Consider the following 23,554-nt stretch of genomic DNA (forward strand, 5'->3'; position numbering starts at 1 on the left):
ATAATTTCTACGTGACAATTGATACGACAAGATATGCTACATTACACTATATTGATCTTCAAATTCATTGAAACAAAACAAACAGTTTAAATTATAGTTTTCACAGGTCTTATTTGTATTACATTATTATAGTTAAACAGAAAAAAGTTTAGTGTTATTTGCTCTCGCATATTTTTTGCATCTACAGGAGACGTTTATTCTCTTGGACAAAAGTGTTTCTTAAAAGCAGGTTTCACAAGAGCACATGGAAGATTTATAATACCTAGAATAGACCTAGAATTTTTGTTGTTAGCCAGTCTCACAATAACTCCTATGTTAATCTAAGTATATTGATCGAGTCTGAGCAAAGTGAACACCTAAAAGGCATTATCGAGGCATTGTGGAGACCTTTGTCCGGCCGGAGGTCGGTAGGCAGAGGTAGAATTACCATATATAATCATTAACAAGTCAATTACAATACACAGGCAGTTTTTATCATTATATCGACCACGAGTGCTGCCATTAAAACTTAAAACTGTTTGCCTTTAGAAGAGCCACCAACACCGCTATAGGTAAGTGAAACATTCGTGGACTAGTATCTTATATAGCTTACTTAACATATTTTCATGTCACATGCTTCATAAAAATAATATAATATAATACAAAAAAAATCATAAGATGTAAAATTTGTGGAACAATTTAGAAACGGCCAATAAAAATGATGTTTACACGAGTTAGAAAAAAAATATAATACAAAATTAGATAACAATATCAAAATAATGCTTAATAATTATCAAGGAACAAATCTGTGCAAATAATATAATAAAATATTATTTTAACTTGGCATCAAATTCAGTAGGCTAGAATTATTCACCTACTTTAAATGTCAAATGAGTAAATATTTTTTTATTGTCACCATAACGTAACAGTGATTCAACTACAATATATTAATATACAAATGTGATTGGAGTGACGTTTCAATCAATACATGACTCGAGTTTATTAAAGATTATCTTCTTTCATAGTTTTTGTACAAGTTCTAAAGTTGCGGTTAGATAAAACAGTTAATTCGGTGAATAGTTTTTGCGATATATGTAGAACCATCTCGCCGCGCCGGTGATGGCACTTGTGAGATAACAAAGGCAAAGGTGTCATTAATCATCAACTGGTACGGAAATCATCCCGCGAAATAAAATTTCGATATCTCGTTAAAAAATTCTGACGTCTGAAAATATCATGACTAGTGCAGAGTTTTTGCTACAACTGAGTGAAGAGTGGAGCTTGTCCGTGCCATTATGACCTGTAGTATGAGTGTGAGGTGTCATAGAATCCGTATTCAATTAATCTACAGCTTTAAACTATGCTCACAACTTCTTTGTACAGCATAAGTAGTTCAAACTCAGTGCGTTATGTCTTAAACTTAGTCCCGTTTTGCGTCATCAATAAAAGAGATTTAACATTAATGTTGCCCCCGGACATCGGCTATTATCAGAAGATAACATGTTGCCAGTAAACGTGTGCAATGTGAACGCGGAAGCAACAAGTATCGTGTTCGTATATATGTTCACGCTGTAGGAAGTAATTAACGCCGTAACGAAATTCGCGTTGCCCGTTACTGAGGGGCGATTACCAAAATATTCCATACATACGCGACCGGCAACTTAACTATTTTATCTTAATCTTAAACAAAACCAGTTATTTAAATTTATACAGAATTAAAACAGACTTTATGAGTTAAAAAATAACTGCGTTACGATGGAATCGTTAGGTCAAAGCTTGTAGCGGCAGGTCTACAGGATTTATTTGTAGTGAGAAGTAATCTTATATTTAGTATGCGAATCTCGTATCATCTCACAGTAATGCGATTGAGTAGTTTTTAGTCTAAGTACAGTATGAATAACTTCATTCGGGGAAGGCCGAGCATATACCTAGAACAATGAGTAAATAGACATCACACATTTGTATTCTTAGACAAAATATAATACAAATCAAATAAACGATTTACTTGTTTCTTATATATTTAATTAACAGAAGGATGCCTATTTAATGTGTTTATCTATACCTACCTACTGATGTACTCGGTTTATATATAAGGAATACTTATCATTTCTAGTTCTATATATTTGTCGGTGTATATGTACAAAATCAATTAACACAATATTTTGAACATTTACAAATGTAATGTTAGATTTAGAAGGGATTTAGAAGTGTCGTGTGATAAAGTATCTAGTTGGCACAAGAAACAAACAGATGTTGTACATAATTTATATAAACACGTTGTGTTGTGTTGTATGTAAATGATTCGAGTGAACAACCAACTGGTATGTATCACTTAAACTTGCAAATTTACAACAAAACCGCAAAATGTTTTCCTACATCCTGATCAGATACATAACTGTTATAAACTATGTATATTGCGCAACACGACATATTGTTCTCTGAATCCAATCCCTCCACATTTGTCATTTGCGTATTGCTTTCAAAATTGACAATAAGTCCTCTTATTTACATTAATCACCAAACAGCTAAATAAAACAATTAAAATATGTGTATAAATAATAATCAATTAATCGAAAGTAATACTAACAACTATAAATCCTCAGGGACATCAGTTTGTTACAATAATTTGGAGGATTTTTGAAAACTTCTCTACATAACCTTCTTGTTAAGCGGCGATAGTGATAACTAAATATACAATATGCAATGCGGCGGAGACACGCGTCTTCATATTTCGCGGTATTCGAACAAGGATTTGTATCAAGAACTTTGTATTTACGAGAATAATTTGCATACTAGTTCACTACTGCAATTCAATTGCTATTAGTTGATTTATATTAATTATTAACGCTTAAGATACTACGTCGCTGACCTCTGAGATACTATTTATGAATCGAGTTTAAAAATTTGTAAAACGACGAAATCAAATTGATAACTCCGACAAAAAATTGAAAGTAGAGTGAATGAGCACTTACTAAGCTAGCGCGTACCATCTTTCGACCAAATCTCCACTAACACCAGGTGGGATCGTGGTCAAGCGCTAGCTTATAAAACGTAAAAAAAAAGATACTGTCTGATTAACGTGATCAAGTTTGTGAGTGTATTGAGTACGCGGGCGGTGCCGGCCATCAAAAGGTTAAGGATCAATGAAATATCTGACCAAAGTATAACTTAAAATCAGAAAGAGGCAGCTTGAGATAATACTGAAAATTAAGACAACAGGGTAATAGCATAAGCTGTATAAATATTCAAAATAGCTTAGCAAATCGAAAATGTAATAAAAATTAAATGTAACATGGTGCTAAAGGAGGCAAACCAAAATAAAGCGTTACGTCACGAACTAAACTGATTTACCCATAAATGTGTTAAAAATTTTAGTCACAAAGCAAACACGGGAAACACTAATGCGCTATAATGTAATACAAAATACTGAATGTATGTCAAAATACATTTTTTGTATGAGTTAGCGAGAACTGGCTTTTATTATCATTCATTGTTTAACTTATTTTCCTGTAAAATCTGTATTATTGCATCACTAAATACACCTTTTGTTAAAATATTAACTCGTTTGAATATTTATTATTGTTTAATCCAATATTCGCAAATTTTTATTACCGCGCTCCTGAACTGTCAGTAAGCAAAAAAAAACAATTTCTTAAACAAAATATTAAAAGTTAGGTTTATCAATCGTTACGCAAATTTTGTAAGATTAGTTCAGAAATATCTGAATGCTATACAACGATACGATATATTATTATACGCCATTAAATAACTATTAAATAGTAAATCTTGATACAATATTTTAAAAACATTGCGGTTTTTAAATTGGTTCTAGAAGTTTCTGTCGCGGAAGTTGGAATTTAATAAGGCGACATTAAACTGGTCAGTTAAATGGGACGCCGGTTCAATGCCGCTGCGGTTAAACTCTGCTGATAGTCGTTATGGATTCATTTATGCCAAAATATAATTGAATCGCGATTCTATTATATGCCATATAATTTATTATGACCTTCGAATGTCATAAATTATGACTAAACTATACAACTTTTTATTTCTTAAATATATTAATAGATGCAAACTCTTCCGTATCTTTAAAACTATTCACTTAGAAAATTAGATCTCTGTTAATATTATCATTTTGGCAAACGTTGATTTTTTCCTCAAATCGTTAGCCAAAAGATGATGAAAGGTCATATAATATGAGCCATGGGAGTCGCGCAGAGTTAGAGAAGCCGTCTTTGTCATCGGTCACGTCGGTCAATGTCACCGTTATTAACATCAAAGATAATATTAAATTTCTAGACAGATTTCTAATAAGCACGTAGTCGCGACGCTGCGCTGTCTCGAACGCGAGGGAAAACTCGATTGAAACAAGATAACTGCTTTCAAAATACTATTGAGCGCTCGATTCCCGTGATACGTGAAAAATGAAAAGTGTTAGTGATTACAAAGATAATGATCAATGCTCGGGATAAAGTTTTCACTTTAAATGTACATAAGTTATCAAGAACATCCACTTTGATATTATACCACTAATCTGCAACAAAACTTTACATATTTAGTTGTTACCAAAAATTAATATAAAGTTCATTACTTGAAATCTTAAATAAATTAAGGGAAACAATATTACCAATGACAATGTCGTACAAGGAAAAGAGTTCAACGAATAAAAGACATTTGGAAATCCAGTATATTTCTAATTCAAGTTGGCAATAGTTTTTTCTTTCATTTTCTTTCCTGTACGAGGAGTTGTTTTACGATAAAATAGAAAAGATTGATTCGAACCTTCGATTTGATACTCTGACGTTCTCAATCATGTGGATATAGGGAGTTCGTTTTGTTCGTTAGTAAACAAATGAACATTAGAAAAAGCATAAGATTTACCCACAATCCTAAGACCATTTTAGAACAACGTTTATGCTTTTATGAATAATGTAACGACATCGCATATTCATTATGCCTTGTAAGGCATACAGTGGGAAATGGCGATTTAACAACTCATTTAAATCTAGACACGACAAAGAAAAAACCCTACGATAACATTTCCAAACAGAACTTTGAGCAATAAACAGTAATTCACATATTCTACACAATTTGTAAAAGTTCCTAGTTCAAGTAGTATCCCTGGCTAAATGCGGCCCACAAACATTGTCACCGACAACTAAATTGCGAGACGCGTCGCGACTACGAAGAAAATTAAATGAACACTCGCCCTGAAGATGAACCCCCGAAGGGTCTGAAACCAATCGGTGTCGTCGCCGGACGATACGTGAATTAAGCCATTCCTAATTAATTTGTTATAATGTCTCACGAAAGTTTAAACAATTTAAATTACTAACTAATGTCATACAACTGACAAGATGCGTTATACGTTATATACTCGTAACTTTATATTCTTGAATTATAATAAAATCCCACTTAATATTATATAATTTAAACATACAAATACATTTGTTTTTGTAACAAAAAATAATGTTTTTCAATATAATAATGATTCGTAGTGATATACATATTACAGTATAGCAAACGATGTTTTTCCCTCAGCGTTTTGAGTGAACTACATATATTGTGATCAGTTCCGCTTCCGTGATTTGTTTGCAGATTAAAATGTTTACACTTATGTTATTCATAGATTTCTTTTTATCAAATAATAATCATTAAAATAAAAAAGAAATTTCATAAAAGACGAAACGATATTACAAGTCTTGATTGCGAACTGTTTCAATGTCATAATTATAAGTCAACGTGTTATTTGTTGGCAGACTTCAATCAAATCACATTCTATAATATTCGTGTTTTATAGAAGTTATCGTAAATAAATTAACATTAACATAAAAATATTGTAGGATATGAAAGAAAATGTAATTTTTCAGAAATAACCACTAGATGGCGGTGACAACGTTTTACATTTAAATCTAGTTAGATGTTTTTGTTGCTGCAAGTTTTTTTTCAGTCGTAATTTAATTAATATGTTTTTTGGGCTAACATTTGCACAGAATCATATTGTTTTTGTTGGATTTCGGTCACTGATGCATGTTTTAAAATGTTAATTAAGGATTTTTGTTTAGGGCGTGGCGTATAAATCAGTTATGGCTACAATGAACTTTGATGTTTTTGTTTTTATTTATTAGGGAAGAAACAAATAATTTATTTTTAATTGTACGCAGCAACATCCGATGTATGTATTCCGTTTATAATGTGTTTTTCATTAGCATGACAAATAATATCAATAAAATATACGATTATCATATTTTCAATTAATGATCATGTCGTGAGTTGAAATCGTTGATGATAAGTTATTTAAATCTAAAGAAATTAACTGACAATCTTACTTCTCACTTATATTATATATGCGAGTGGTTAGATGGATGGATCGATGTCTGGATTAATATTTGTTACTACGCGTCTCCAGCCCGGCTAAATTTATCTCGATGATATTTGGTATAGATGTAGAACAAGTTCTGGAAAAACTCATAGGTCACCTGTGATATCAGAAAAGTTTATGGTTCACTTCGGATACGTTTGATTAAAATATTAAACATTTGGCACAAGTATAGAACATAGTATGAAATAACAAATAATACTACTCTATCTTGGTTTTGGTAATCTCAGTCAAAAAATTCAGTAATTTGTCAAATATTAATATATAATATCCATACATAACGTCTATTTAACGAGTTAAATTTAATTGGGGGATCTAAAATTATATTTATTTTATAACTTCCTCAGCTTCGCATAAATAAATACTGCCGGATCCTTCACTAAAAGTCCCGCCAAAATTAAGAAATATAATTGTTTTCCGATATTACATACCGACACTCCAATATTTATTAATATTTATATGTTTAACCTAGTAAACTAAACAATACAATTAAAAAAAATTACTATAACAGCAAAAACTTACATTTAGGCTGTCTAGCGATTTGTCCTTTTTTTCGTCTTTCAAACAATCTGTTTATAATGGCATCCTTCCTGTCGGCAAAGTCCAATTCCTCCGTGAACTTGTAGTTCAGTCCCTCGCACTCTGAAAAGTTCTGCTCAAAACTGGACACATCGATGTCTGCTCTCTTTAGCCTGTTATGTGACAGGTCCCTGAGTTCTTTTTCTGCAGAGTTCACTGAGGCGTACTGTCTTCCCGCAAACTTGTTCCATATCTGAGCCAAGTCCTTCATTTTGCACAACTCACTTTACTCTGACTCAAACTATACAATCAATACTAACGTTTATACGACTGATCTTTTTAATACGATTTTAATTGCACTTCGTACTATCCATAAAAGGTTCTATCAGGCAATATTCGTAATATTAATTCCAAATATTGTTTGTTTTAATTTTGTATGGTTAAAATAGATCAAAGCGCTTTGACAATTATTTAAAGGCGGTAATATATTTATTACACCATACATAAATTTATAGCTAAATCAGTCACACAATATATCAATAATCACTCATAAAGATACACTTTTCATGTAAACATACGATTAATAAAACATGCAGTAAATTTCATATATTTTAGGCGCGTAAATCGAAATTCGCGCCACTTCGCGCACAGAATAAAAATATTGTTTTTTTTAAACAATATGTCGCGGCGGCGGCGGTCAGTCGCTCGGCCATCTAATGAGATCTCGCTTTACATTTCTTGTGCTTATATAAAATTTCGCAACGCACACCGACGTAAGTCAGCGCGGTTGTGTGCGTGCGTGTCTACACAACCTGTTTTTTTATAAATTTAATTGTTTGTGAAATGGCGAAGGTATCGATTGACGATGTATTTTTCCATGGGACGTATTTTTAATTAGTGACGTCATAGAAAAATGAGTTAGCATAATTAGAATGTGGGTTCTTCCACATCAAGTGAATTTCACCGCAGAAATACATTGCGAGTGGATAGTAATTAATAGTGGCATTGCAAGATACGGCAAAAAGAATGATGACAATGCTTTTTTTCTTTAGTAGTCGTGAACTGTTAGTTGACTGCATAGCTGATGTTAGAGACAACGGGATCTTAGGACGACAGCCATTAATTTGGATTTTGTTGGACAATAAACTAACCGTCTGAAACGTCTTTTACCATACATTAATTGAACTGTCACTTAACATTTACTTTCCTCGTTTACTCGTAGAAAACGGAAGTGCGTCGAGTTGAAAAAAACCTAAATTGTGAGAGAGTGTAGGACTTTAAAAGCCTAAAAATAATTTACGTGTTTCATTGAATGTAAATTACACATGTGCATAGATCTTGAAATTTCAATAAAAAATAAAAACTAAAAAAACGCTTTGTTTTTTATGTTACTGAAAGCTCTTCGAAGAAGAAGATTTTAGCAAAAAGAGCGAAAAAAATTAACAAGAAATATTTTTCAGATAATTTTCTAGATATAAGTTGTGAGACGGAATACCGTAGAAACATTACAATATTAATCAAGAAGGAAAAATTTAAATTAACTAATTATAATTGAATGATATTTATCACAAAATGAACTGTGTCACTCAGACAAACCAAATCAGGTAAATGTTACCTTTCATGTGTTTTCAGGAAGCGGATACAAAGCACAAACAATTATTTGTCACTATACTCTGACATTTCTGAAAAAAAAATCTGAAAAGATCACGCATATAACTGTAGTACACACACAGCTACACTGAAGCGTAGCTAAAGCGAACTAACACTTTTTTATCCGAATAGTTAAAATTAATTTTTAATATTTTGTGCGCTTCGCTTGAAAATAATCAATTTAAAACATTTGTAGTAAAAATTAAAAAAAAATCAATATAAGTGTAACATCGATTATTTCAACTGTGTTTAAGTTTCTGGTGGGATTTAAATATTAGCGATATTTAAATATCGCTAATGTATCGCATGTCACTAGTTTGGCAGCTGTGTACTACAGGTCTCGCAAGTTTTTCTTTGTTACGTAACGAAAAAGCTTGTGTCTGTAGAAATGTGTTTAAACTTTACTTTATAGTATAATAGTATACCTTCTATGTCAAGGTTATTTTTGTTCTTTGTAAAGGAAGTGAAAGTACTTCACGTAAGTTTACAGTAATATAATTTTACCCTTTAGCAGTATTAACTTAGCCTTTGATGTAGGTATATTCTTATTATATATTAATATTGTGCCTTTGAAATCTTTTTTGATGTATAGTTTGTATAGTTTGGTAAATAATTATTTTTTCCTTTTCATTATATCAGAAAATGAAACTTCTTGGTTTGAAAACAATAAAATCAATGAGGTCCATCTTACGTTAGCTGTCAGAGCATTAACAAAAACCCTAAACAGAGTGCGTCAATGGCGTCATGATGAGGGCGGTAGCAAGTGGTCAGCCAGTCAGTCAGTCAGTCGGGCAGGTAGTGAGGCGTAGCCGTCAGATTTGCGACGTCAGCGGCTGACGAGGAGGCCTAGCTAGCCGAAGTAGGGAATTCCGCATTTGTTCGCACCGCGAATACATTAGGGTTGCCACTTTAATGTAAACTACTATATTAGAAATATGTTATTATACTTTACGAGTTATTTTAAAATTTTAATAATATATAATTAAATTTTTATATTTCTGACTGATCCATATTTATATAAAAACATACAGTTACGAAAAATGTTTTAGTACAAAAATCGTAACTTTAAACTTAACAAGACTAAAGCAGTCAGTTTTCGGTATGTGGATTCAGTTCACCTGCCTCGGTTACATGAGGTCATTGACTTTGGTAAATCCCGGGCGAGCCGACCCATTCGCGCAAGTTTAAATGACTGTGGCCGACTCCACCACTTCAAGTTATAATCTTATTGGTTTCACGAGATAATATTCACATTATATTATAGATTTTTTATAAGTAACGTACTTATCACATAAAAAATATGAGGATTTATCCTTTTTACTGTGCGTTTCCTGCATAGGATAAATGTTGTGTACTTGTGTAAAAAAAATCAACTTTTTTTATAATTACGGAATATTTTATTTTAATTGTGAATTGCGTTGACAAAGCCCTAGTTAGCTGAGTCACAATGTGACGAGGCAGGTCGACGCAACTATAATCATATCGCTTATGTACATAACAAGTTTTAGATGTACGTGCGTAACTTGCTCCTACAACTACTGCTATATTAATTCTGTTAATCAAAGGGCAGTCTGAATGCAATTATGTCTATGGAATTAGCCGCTTAAATGACGTTTATTACTGCGGAATTATATGACACATAACACACAAAGTCAACAAACAACGGAGTAGACAGAAGTTGGTGAAACCAGACGAGTCCCAAGTCATTTAATTTCAATAGTTTTGAATTTTAAGATTGGTAGAACCCGCTTTAACATCTTCGCACGTATTGGCCAGGTTCGCCCGGTGAAATACCAGCACCACACAGAAAACAGGCGTGAAGCGGAAGCAATTCCGCGTTTCGTCTGATGAGTGTGCGTCCCGGAGGCCTCATTTAGTCCTCTTTCCCTTCCCACCCTTTTCCTATAAGGAAAGGATGGGAAGTGGAAGTGGACTTTCCGGATGAGAGGATGCATGGAAAGGGAAAATATTTTCATTCTGTGCATCCTCTCCTCCGTCGATTAAAGGTAGGTTACGCGTATGCAATTGCGAATATCTATGGGCAACGATCACTTCGCTACTTCAGCGATTTCAGGTGGCCGCTCGCTCGTTTGCCACCTTATGATATAAAAAAAATATACTCCACCAAATCGTTATCTCATTGTTCAAATTGATGTCATCCATTGTGATATTGATAACTGATTTGATCAAGTTTTTTGTACATAATTTACAAATGAACAATAGTGAATAATTGCCAATAGAATGAACTTGACCAGTCAATATAAAACAAAGATAAACATTCTTATGATAATTGTTGTAATTAAGATAATTTCTTGATGGTTACTTAAGAACCAATTTATTCCGTATTCACCTGTGGTTTTAGCTCCTTGTTTGTTAATTACTACATCATGTAACTATTATACAAAACAAAACAATGAACGTTGCCATCCCTATCACGCAGATAGCCAAACTTTTTTCTCATAGACTCTTGCAAAGTTTGGCAGGTTTCGGTGAACTCCTTGTAAGTGGTTGCATCTTGCACACCTGTGAACGCCCACTGTAATTCCAGTCACGTGTAACCACGCCAGGACTTTCACAGATCCTAGACGGTATTTCTGCACAACGCCGGGGAATCGCTAGCGTCGTAAATATAGATGAAACATTTAGACAGTTTTCTCCATAACTTTAGGGTGGTGCACTAATGACATAATATGTCGAAGATTGATGTTTACATTAATATATGAGGTGAACATCCAATTTATTTCAGTATGTTAAATTTTAATGCAATACTGATACTATGGTATTTGTTAAGTCGGTGGCAGCCAGTAGATGCGGGATTGTCTTTTTACGAACAGGATTCTGACACTATGTCGATATTAATAGAGATAAGTAAATTAACAATAATTAAATTAATGACATAAGTGTCTATTTATAATTCTTTTGCTTTCCCACTATTTGATAAAACGGGACGCAGAAGAGCAAAGCGACTTAATATGGAATATAATATTATAAAAAGTTAACGGTTTGTATGCACATCACAAGAAAGTAACTTTAGCAAGTCATCGCCAAATTAACAGCAATAACTAATAATCTTCGTGATGTTGTGACGTCACACAATTTATATATTTAATATAATAATATTATTTCCTCACAATATCTATCTCCTCACTAATCACTATCATTCATTCTCCGTTCACATGAAACGTGACTCTCATTTCTCATTCAATTAAACGACACTAAAATCACCTTTGTGTGTACATACTCGTATATATGTAAGTTCAAAGGCCCTGATAAATTTTACATGACTTACTTTGACTTCGGTTTAATCATAATATTATAATAAAAATTACTTTTTTTAATACAACAACTCTTATTTGGGATTTTGACGTGAAGTGCACTACCCTGTTAGTTAATTTATGTTATTTTCAATCGCTTAGAATACCGAGATTGTGAGAGAGAATCTTGTGGTCGATTCCGCTTAATTTTCAGAGAAATATAAATATTGAACAATTCCACTGACAAGGTGATCTCGGGTATTTTCTAAAAGTATAATTTTTGTTTACTTTGAAACAAATATTATTTCCTCGTTAAAATTGTCAGTCAGCGGCTCAGAAGCGATGCAAATTCAAAACATTATGTTTTATTCAACAAGGTCTGCCTCCACTTTCTAATGTTTAAACTTTTCAAGACCAATAACCTCAGGGTCTTGTTATGTATATTAGAATATATTTAGTACTAATTATATTTATCTAAGCTATATAAATATATCGTTAAAGAATTCTCTAGAACCGTGTAATAAGTTAAAAACTAATTACAACGGTAATTAAACAAGTTGTGCAACAAATGATATCTCTAAACAAAAGTATGGATCTATATCTAACTAATCTTACTTCTTACTAAATTATAAATACGAATGTTTGGATGGAGGCAGAATGGCTGAACGGATCCTTCTGACATTTGGCATAAATGTAGAACATAGCATGGAAGAACACATAGGCTACAAAGAGTCGCGGGCCACAACTAGTATGTTAAAAAAATCACTGTCTGTATGTGAATTCTTTCATATGCCATTCTGTGATGACGCTTAGGGATCGAGGATTTATGACTCTAATATGTTAGGATCTCAGAAATAGAAATCGTTCTGATTAAACTCTTTGCCCAGGATTGATTGCGAAAACTGTGTTTTTGTAAAGCTTAACACATACCGTCATTATTTGCACATTCTTCGAGAAAATAGAGACAAAAAAAATAAAGTCAATACTTGACTAGTGACAGTGCAGTAGAAACCCGCACTAACAGAGTATTTGATTATTATTAAGCAATGTATAAAACAAAAAACAAAAGTTTCTAGAACAAAGAGCCGAGCACAAAAACAACACGCGGTCGGGGAATAGAAGTTTTTGTGCAGATGAATTCGTTATCACAAGTTTTCCACGTCTAATAATTACAATGCACTTGAACTTTATTCAGCCGCAGTCACTGGGTACAATAATAATTTTAATGGCAATTTGCAGCTTATATTAAACCTTGGAAAGTTACTTGGTCGTTTGTCTTTGTCGGGGAAAACCTAGGCCCTATGCATTGGACCTAGAAAACATCAAGGACAGTTGTTACTCTGCACACTGCACACTGCAGTATGCAGCCTACCTGTGTTGGAGACATTCATCTTTCCGCATAACTTCGTTTTATCTTAATAGGATGTAATTAATTACATTTTTATTATTTTTTATTTATGTGATAAATAATCGACGCTGCTGCCCTCTATTTTTGTTTGGAACACTGACAACTTGTGTATGTATGATTAGTCACGATATCGAGGTTGCGAGCGATGATGCCATGTTGCATTAACAATAATCGTTTGTCATTAATTGCCATAGTTTTTGGGGAAGGTAACGATTGTGCGGTCACTTGTGTTGTGTTGCTGCCGGAAAATAAACAACAACAACACAATTAGCTAACGAGGATAGCTTCTGTTGTAATGACTCTGTTCATTTGCTTAATTAACTTATAAAGAATAAGATCATTCCGTTTACGTCTACGAATAATTGTTATTATTTTTTTAAATCATTCAAAGGTAAACGAAAAGATGTATAATATAATAGTATACGTTTGAAATATTTTCTATCACACGACCTGTGTAGTGACTCAGGGATGATGTAGCTTTTTAATGATGAAAAAATAGCTTTTGACTTTATTCGTTTGATCTTCCGACCTTCACCTTCCCACATCCTCCGTTATATAACGTGTTAATATTGCTTAATGCAGCATAAAATATTATAATTATAAATAAATTCATTAAGCTGTGCAAATATTACTTCAACATTGTTTGTTTGTCTACTCAACGTCACAATCAAACACGGAGAACTTTTCATTTGAGGATAATTATAATATATGTAATATATAATAGAAATAAAAAACTATAGACGTTTACATCTTCACTGAGACGGATTTTGTCAAGATTTTTGGCATTGCATAATATTATTTATATAAATATTATTATCAATAATTCTAAATTCGTAACTCAGTTTCAATATTTGCTCAATAGATGGCGTTAGTGAATGCAGGTTGAATTGTTACGTGGATATTTTAACTTTACAAACGAATGATTTAATTTTATAATTTCGTTTGATACTTTTCCTATTGGATACTAAGTAATATAATGTTGCAGTAAATAGTAAGCATTTAAGTTCTAGACCGCCGACCGTAATATTATTTAAAATGTTTCTATTAATAGGCCTAAATTAACTACTTTCCGATAGATGGCGCTCAATTTAGGAGCAATTATTATTTTGTCATGTTAACATTCCAATATGATTTTTAACTTTATACTAGTTCAAAACTAGTTTAAGACGCCTTGTTAACGATTTTTTGTAAATGTTTTTTTTAGTTAATTGAAAAAAAAAACGATTATCAATTCGTTATCCTGCTAGCGTTATCGCGTCAGAACGAACATCCTTCGTTTCTGAATAATCATGTGAATCTCAATGGTAATAGACAATAGTTTATGGTTTATAGCTGCACACTGAGTCTGTCTCCCTCTAGCAAACTTGATTTATTTGTTGTTGAAGTCTTAAGAAGAAGTGTGGAAATCCAGAATGTTTTTGCGGTCACTAGACTGCACATATTATTCAAGAATTGAATGGAAAATTACCATGATTGCTTCGGTTTTAAAACAGGATCTAAATCGTTAAGACACGGTTCATAAAGACTATAATATTATGGCATGGAAAATTTTCGCAATACCAAAAAATATGTTATACATCAAGAGCGCACATATTATATAGTACACACAGGTAATTGACCGCTGTCAGTACATACATATGTATGTAATAGATGTACGGGATAGACTATTATCAATATAATTGAACTCAAAACAATGATTCTGAGAATTTTTGTCTGCTTGTAGTTTTTTTTTCTTATTTGATTGGAGTGTAAAGGAGAGACAAGAACACCGCGATCATCATCGACTCCCTCTGACATCCTCAACATTAGATGGACTGCAGATGTGATACCGACCTTTTAGAGATACGCTAGTTTCTTGAAGGACCCCTAGTCGTACTGGTTCGGAAATACCGCCGAGGACAGATAAAAAATTATTTGTTTATGTCACTTAGTTTGACCCTCCAAAAAAACCGGCAACTTAGAAGAAGATCGGTCTCTGATCAACTGATGCTTCTCAAGGATCCTCGTGAGCTGGCGGTTGATAATCGTTTCCAAGATTTTCGAGAATACGGAGTAATCTCTTGGATCTACATATTTAATCTTTTATATGTTTTATAATGAATGTGTAAATAATTAAACGACACAAAAAAATGAAGATTTTTATCTCGTCATGGTTTATTTGGATTACAAGTTTAAATGTTAAAATACATCGTGAACAAAATGTAATTAGCATTGAACTGAGAGCAACTTCAATAGATATTTTGAATAAGATCCGAATGTGTGAGATGATTTGCGCACTAATAAAGACGTTCATAAAATCTTTTTCATTATTTAAATTAAAACCGAATCCGAGATGCAGAGAGACACCGCGCCGACTGTTTATTGTTATGTTGTTAAAAGTTGTCTTATTATCGACATTTTTTAAAGTAATTTGGCAGATCGTATCACAAGATTTTGATCCTTGCTCAATATTTAACCTAATTAAATAACAAAATGTTAGACATAAATTATACTCCTAGTTTGATAATAATGTAATAGTTTGCAAAGTGACTGATTGCAAATCAACAAATGACACATACATATAAAGTACAGGTTGGTACAGGTTGAAACTTTTATTTATAAGCTTTATAGAGAATGTAAGGTTTATTAGTCGAAGTCAGGATTTCTCATGAACGAAGTCACGGCCCCTGATTGTAAATAATAAGTTGCAAATAAACTTTATTTTCCATTAATTTTGCGTAATTAATAATTAAATAATTACATCTTATAACGGGAATGTGAACAAAGAGTAACGACAATAAAATAGTAGCTGATTTACGGTCAATAAGAATCATTTTCTATTTGAAGATTTCAATGATTTATTATTAACGTAACTTATCGTATATCGTTAAATCCTGTTTCAATTATTTTATTCATGATTCAGCTTATATTACATCGTAAATATATAATAATTAACTACATAATAGTAGTGTTATATCAAATATCTCGATCTTCAAGGTACAATCTGCACACTCAGACAGTTGAATCAAAACATGTTTTCATTCCTTGAATTCGCTTTAAAAGTAATCCCAGACAATTTGTTTTAAACTTTGACTTAAAGTACAAGTATTAAATCAAACTCAAAGTTCTATCAAAGTCTAAATAATCTTTCAATACTTACGATTAAAAGATAACATCATAATGTTGCCAGGTTCAACCGGTTACTGAAGTCCTTTAGCTGATGATTTTTCGGAGATAGAATAGTTTGGCCTGTGCTAATGTTTGTCCTTAAATTATTTTGAACTTTGCTTATCATTTATACTGATTTTAATTTTATCACAATTTTCACGACAACAATTCACACACGCGTTGTATTCAGTCAATACGGTGATGTTCCTGAAACAAACATTAGTTTTTTTTTTAAATGGTTGAGGAGTGGTTACTTGTGGTATAAATATTTTATCAGTCAGGTCAGAGGTGATATAAATCATTCCAAGTTTAATCACAAAAGTCACGGCTACATATTTATTAGCAATGCAAATTAGTTCATTATAAAATATGAATGCGTAAAAACTATTTTAAAACACGTTTTAATGAAACATTTTATTCTTATTTTATTATTTATATCGCAGTGCACATAAAAAGATTTATTAATAATGACATATATTTTTATTTTGTTGTAAACAAAACTTATCTAGCATTCCTACAACTAAAGATGATTTCAGCCATAAAAAAGCAAAATATAAAAATTAAACTTCATTGTTTAATTGAAAGTTTTCATGATTTTTGTTTTAATGTGACATTTTCGGACTTTAGTTTGACTGTAGAATTACAAAGAAAGGCCGCATCATCTACTTCACTGTCGCATTACATCATCCCATGCAGAACCTTGTTTACTATAATAAGTAAATAATGTTTTAAATGTCACTGTGTACCTTTCAAAGGGCAGTTAGCGGCGTCGCCTTCGAATTCCTACATTTCCGTTGTTCAATGTTGGTGCAACAACAAAAATGTCTCAAAACAAAAGGCACACAAACAAGCAAGATTCACTCTGTTATCAGGTAGGCACGCGACCTGCCGCTATCACAACATGCACAATCACAAACATGTTCAATGTGAACACGTCACGTCACGTCACGCAAACATTCATTGCATTCGCAACAATTGCACTCGCTAGTTGTTTACATGTCAAACTGAAAACTACAACTACCCCACACATTTTCTTTTCACAAAAGTGTTTACACAATCAAACATACTTATTATATTAAAACTTACTTATAAATATGAAAATTATTAATAGCATTTAATTAATTTGAAATATTTTATATTAATATGTTAATTATAATAATATAATACTTTAGAGCGATTTCTGTAATAATTTAGCGTAACATATATATTAAACCTTCATCTTGCAACTGCGCACCTCAAACTTATAGGTTGCTTAAGTAATATAATACAATACAAACTATATTACTATACCTCGGTTTTTGTATAACGTAAGCAATTGTGAAATTCTCGTCAAATACTGCGCTACGACAGTCGACACAGTGTCAAATATCCGTCGGTATCGCAGACCTAAGACCTGTGTTTATTATTAGCTCAGAGTGGCGGAGTGCCGGAGTAGTCACGTGGCGCGGTCAGCGGCGGACGTTATCTGCTCGCTGCCGCAGTGTCGCGCTGCGTTACGACACGACCCCGGAGGAGCCCAGTGCTCTGCTCCACCGCCGCGATATCTCCCCGACCTGCTTCTGTTCCCCTCTATCGCCGCCCCCCAAACATACTTGCCTAATTTATCCGCCTGACATCCAGCATCCACAAAAACTAAACTATCAGGAACTTCGTACACAAGGCAAAGTAGATTTTGAACTCCAGCGATTTTGATCGCTAGGATCGCACACAGCGCGCGTCACCGACACGAAAGTCTTGACACGACCTGTTTGTCAAGACTTTCGTGAGGAAAGTTGCTGCAATTTTCAAGTTGGCGGAGCAATCTACACAGTTGACATGTAGTCGCTATGCCTGTACTCAAAGCGTGTACGACTCGTGTCGACGATTTAACTCTATGTATACGGAGCGCGCGCAACGCGATTCTCCCGACATGAACATACAATATTGGTTTCGACCATTAAGTTGACCTTTTGTACGAAGTGGTTTAGCATTCTTGATCGATATATTTATTTAGCTGTCAAATGCAAAATTCCCGTATTTGTATGTACATATGTTCTACTCAGATATTGTTTATTGTTTATTGTTAACTTATTAGTTCCTCGTTACGATGGTGATCTTGTTGTATAGGTGGTAAGTGCTAACAACATATGTAAAATAGTTGAAGGCGGTAAAAAGCTGTAAAGTCGGAATGTAAACATAATATAATTTTAATAATACGGCACATTTGTGATGTATTTAATTGTACAGAACGAACATATTTAGCAATCCTTCTAATCGTATTGTGCTTGTTATGCTGATCTTTAAAATTCGTACAAAAAACAAATTTATTTTTCTTATGTTTATGCTGAGCTTCATTAGAATGGCATTCAATTTTAAATTATTTCGATTCACGGCCGATTATTAATTTTTAGACGATATTATGTAATCAATATGTAAAACATTGCGAGATATGTACATACATAAACACATAAACTTGACCTAAATGCGAACTCAATACAATTCAAATGAATCACAAATATTATTGTCTATCTTACTTTGACTTTTACATAAGAGACTGGACCTGAGACTGTCAATCGCGAGAATTCCCTTCGGTTAAATAAAAACGAACAATAAGTTTTAAACTTGCTTGTTTGTGTGCTCGTTTTTTTTTTAAATAAAAGTCAGTTTGCGTTCATAAAATCGTTTCAATTTTATAAGCTTTAAATTTATTTCGACCCTTTTCCTACTACGATTGACTAATTTCAAAGAACAATCCGCAGTCATATTAACGAGACATAAATGATGATTTAACTAAATTAAAGGCTCGTTTAATAAAGCGACCTACGATCCGCTTGGTCGGTATACTCGCACATTTTTGTTAACATTGTTTTTTTTATTGATTGAATAAGTTAGTGTTTTACCAATTTATTATTACCTCTGCCTATACTTTCAATAAATCCAGTAATTTTATTACATTAAAAACTCACCGGAAAAAGTTAAAGCATATGATGGTACAGTGTAGTTGCATCTTCTAGTAGTTGTCCACAATAGTCCTAGTGCGCACCTCGCTTACAGCCCGCACTGGTCGCGTCAACGTCGCGTGTTTGCCGTTCATTCACCAGCACAGCACAGACACACGCGCGCGCGCCCTCGCAGCACCTCGCGCTCAACCTATCTATTGTAACTTGTTCGGGGTCGCGTGCTTTGATAACCACATAAATGTCATATTCTATAAGGGTGCGTCCACATCTCGCTAATTCACAAGCCTTTGCGAAGGCGAGCTGCTCGCATACCGCTCGCGAACAGAGCGATTTCATGCATAGGTACGGTCGAACGTAGCATCGTTATTTGCGCGTTCACCATATGTGTAGACGCACCCTTATATATCTAAAACCTGCAATTTCTTCTTGTTTTGCTATTAACAGCAAAAGTTTTTTTCCTTATTCGTATGAAAATTATCCAAAAGTCAATGACCCACAAATTAAAATAAATTTAAAAGTAGCTGTCACCCGCGACATCATAGTGTTTTAAAAAATGTTCTAAAATCGATTTAAATCCTAAAGCTATTTTGGATTTACATAGTAACAAACAAATTAGTTCAAATTAAAAATATTAGTAAAACAGGTAATGTAAATAGAAAATAATTTTAAAATAAACAATCTCATACAAATTGCCCGCAAATATATAGGAGGAGAGGAGGAGGATGAGGAGAGAATAAGGAATGAAATAAGCACTCTTGAAAATAAGTGAAGTTGTTTCGCCGCGGTGAGGCGCATTACTTGCGCATCGAATTATCTTCTTGTAGGAGCAACAAAGAGTGTGTGTAATACTGTATGAACTCCATTCACTGTATAATCCTGAATTTAATTCCTTTTGTATTGATTTAATATAGAGAATTTTTGTAATGTCTGTTTTTTCAAAGAGACCGGATGTGGCAGAATTATTGTTGATACACGTTTTACGACACTGGAAACTCGTCGCGACAACAGAACTGAAATGTATTTCTCTAAATGTTATTCTTTAATAGGTAAAAAAATGGCAAATAACAGACTTTAAAATTGGACTTTATAATTTATGAGTGTTGCTGATATTATATTTTCGTGTCATAACTGGTATACTGGTATAGTGGAACAACAATAAAATGTAAATGTCCACGTGATCTCGTATTATGTTAATGAAATATCAGATTTAGACTCGTCGTGATTTATAAACAACAACATTGCAATTGTCTATTTAAATTTTCCGTATATTCATTCTAATTTGAACATTTCTTTTTTATTATCTTCATAATAGAAATATATATATCTATTAAAATATATGTATTTTTAATTAACTTACTAACATACTCAGAGATGGACTAAAGAAGTTCAACATTGTTACTGTGGACAATCTCCGGCGCACACAAACATATGTACAACAAATCACACAACTCTTCCCATATATGCTAAACAATTTAAATATATTACTTTGTTGCATAATGTCTTCCAAGGTTACTACTAATTATTACAAATTATCAAATCACGTGTCGTTAAATAATATTTCTTTAAATGTATCTTGTGAATCATCACAACAACATGTCGCGAGGACAGGTGACAGGTGACACCAGGCGCAACGCTAGTCTCTGTGGGATAAACCCATTATCTATCCTTCGCTGGATCGATCAACAACTAACAGAGGAAGATATCTGAAGATCAGCGATGGTATATCTCAGTCTTTTACGGTTTTCTCAGAATAACCACTGTTTTGCTTTTAGAAAAAGCAATTAAAATGATTTTATTAGGAAATTGAAATGTAGATTAAATTCACCTTCACTGCGCATGTGATTCTGGCAAAATGTTTAGAAGATATCACAGTTATAATCAATAAGCTTAACCGAAAAAATAGTTTAGTAGCCAGATGCGGCCGTTTTTACTAACAGACAGGCATATGACAAATGTGACAGAAAAAAGATTAGACTTATATCCTTTGTCAGCTGAGCGAAGACAGGCGGATCTCTAGTTATTATTATTTGAATAATTCATTTGAAGGTGTGGTTGAATGAATCAACTTTATACGTAATAATAATTCATCAATATAAATAGTCGTAGCTATTATAATATAGTCCTAATACAAAAGGTGAAACAAGTATTTCCATTTAAATTTAAAGTTAAACAAGTTTGAAACCTTGAGGGCTTTCGTGCGAAACTGTGGTAAAACCCAAAGCAAGTCGCCCACAACAGTGTTGTTACAGATTATGTCTCGCATCGGTTATCTTACAGTTTGTTAACATCACGATAAATATAGCTTCCATTGAACAAAGCAAGCCTTAAGAGGTTAAGGTTAGTTTAGGGATAAATTGAGTGGCGATTAACGTCGATTATAATATATTTATGAGCATAATTATGCAGTATGAGAATTAATGTTTTCGCATGCAAAACTTTGTTTTTAGTTATAGTCATAACAAGTTTTGTTTAGTATTTTTCTGAACAATTAAAACTTAAAATGTTTTAATGTAATCAATTTAAACTAACATAATAAGCGATAATCTTATTTATTGCAAGAGGTTTTGGGGAGGAGGGGTGTCGGGGTGTCGGGTTGTCGGGGTGGCGGTGACCTGTGCGCTGTCCGCTGCATGTCATCAAACGGTTACTTATCGCGCCAAAGTCGGCGACCCGCTCCGCCGCGCCGCCGCGTCGTCCTCGCCCTCGCGCACGACACGTGAGTAGGGTCACCATCATATCATGCAAATTTATAATCCCATCCTCTATTTAAGTAAACCTGTGCAATTTATCGGTTGAACACCAATATAAATGACCAAAAGCGAAAAGTAAACAAATTAACCAGATAGAAACGTATTAAAAATGATCTTCATCCAATGATAATATCATGTAAAAACATACCGACACGTAATTTAAAATTGTTTAATTATTAAATTCTTAAACTATTTTCTGACCGTTGTTTTGTAATGCACATTTTAGTGTAATAAGCAAAACTATTTAAAGTCTAATTCATTTTAAAAAGACAAAATAGCTAACTTAATTATATTGTCCGCATCGTGTGTCGTGTTGTATTTCATTTTATCAATATATATAAAATGTATTCATTGAAATTTGTTTGTGTTATTATAAAAGCATGCGGAATGTTTCCTGTTTATTTTAAAATAGTTTGATACTATTATTAGGCAAAGATGCCGCGTCGTAATCTATAAGTTCTTCGAAATATGAAAAAAATATCGCTCTTCGCTATCAAATTAAACTGGAAGGCAGAGATAATAACGATGCAATAAAATGTGTACACATATATTCATAATATGTTATATATTTATTTGTATACTTTTAAATCTATTAACAGCATTAAAATAATCATGTTACGAGTTAAATTTGTTACCACGATTTTTTCCAAATACCTCAGTAAATGTTACTTCACTGTTTAAAAAAGACGATATAGAGGTCAACTTGAAACATTATCGTATAATAAAATAGCACAAATTATCGAAGCGCAGCTTTGTGTGACGCCGCGCGCAATACTTCCTGTTTGCGGCGCGGCGTGTCCCATTTTTCCTGCGACCACGTGGTCACTCGCACGTGACTCGCCCGATTTACTCTGACGTACATCAAATAACCTAATTAATAAGCCATTAAACAATCCACTTACACATTCGTATAAACAATTACATTCATATCAACCAAGGCTCACATAAATATCTACGAAACTAGCTTTTGCCTGCGACTTCATCCGCGCAGATTTAAAAAATCCTTAATTAGTAGCCTATGTGTTCTTCAAGTGTATATTTTACATCTATCACAAGTTTCATCGAAATCCATGCAACCGTCCTGGTGATTCATGCTTCGTGACAAACATCCAAACACCTCAACATTCGCATTTATAATGTTAGTAAGCTTTAATTTTTTCCAAGAATATATAACAAAAAGTATTGTATCCTGCCAGCGTCAGGTAATGAATGAATTCTTGAAACCACAAATAACTATGATTACTTCTGTATTTGTTTATGCGCTACAGATTTGCACAAGTGCGTCGGAATTGCACGCGCTTAAAAAGACCACATAAATGGAACTTTTGGTGATTCATTCAAATTCAAGGCGACAACAAACATAAATAAAATAGTAAAAGTTGCACGAATATATTGTCCACATTTCTGCGCTCCTCATTGATGACCATACCACTTATACCTGTCCATTATCTACTTCGGAGCAAACTTTCTGCCCTTAGAAGACTTTTTATGACTACGTTTATGCGTCAATCAGCTAGCCTGTTTGTCTC

At 33.2% G+C, this 23,554-nt stretch overlaps 1 protein-coding gene across 4 annotated transcripts in view; it reads right to left on the bottom strand.

Moving 5' to 3' along the window:
* LOC106124461 (scavenger receptor class B member 1) overlaps positions 1-19,488 on the bottom strand; it is a 32,020-nt gene extending 12,532 nt beyond the window's left edge. The window contains exons 1-2 of one of the 4 annotated variants that reach the window (XM_013321142.1): positions 19,282-19,488; positions 16,329-16,543 (exon numbers count right to left, since the gene is read on the bottom strand). In XM_013321142.1, coding sequence (XP_013176596.1) covers positions 16,329-16,347 — 19 coding nt within the window. In that variant the 5' untranslated portion in view covers positions 16,348-16,543; positions 19,282-19,488. Of the gene's footprint in view, positions 1-6,880; positions 7,580-16,328; positions 16,544-17,082; positions 17,320-17,626; positions 17,709-19,281 lie in introns of those variants that run through there. The other 3 variants (XM_013321143.1, XM_013321144.1, XM_013321141.1) reach the window with 3 other exon arrangements.
* Between the last annotated feature and the right edge of the window lie 4,066 nt (positions 19,489-23,554).

The sequence above is a fragment of the Papilio xuthus genome, unplaced genomic scaffold (genome assembly GCF_000836235.2).
Source record: "Papilio xuthus unplaced genomic scaffold, Pxut_1.1 DF825946.1, whole genome shotgun sequence".
Lineage (NCBI taxonomy): Eukaryota > Metazoa > Arthropoda > Insecta > Lepidoptera > Papilionidae > Papilio > Papilio xuthus.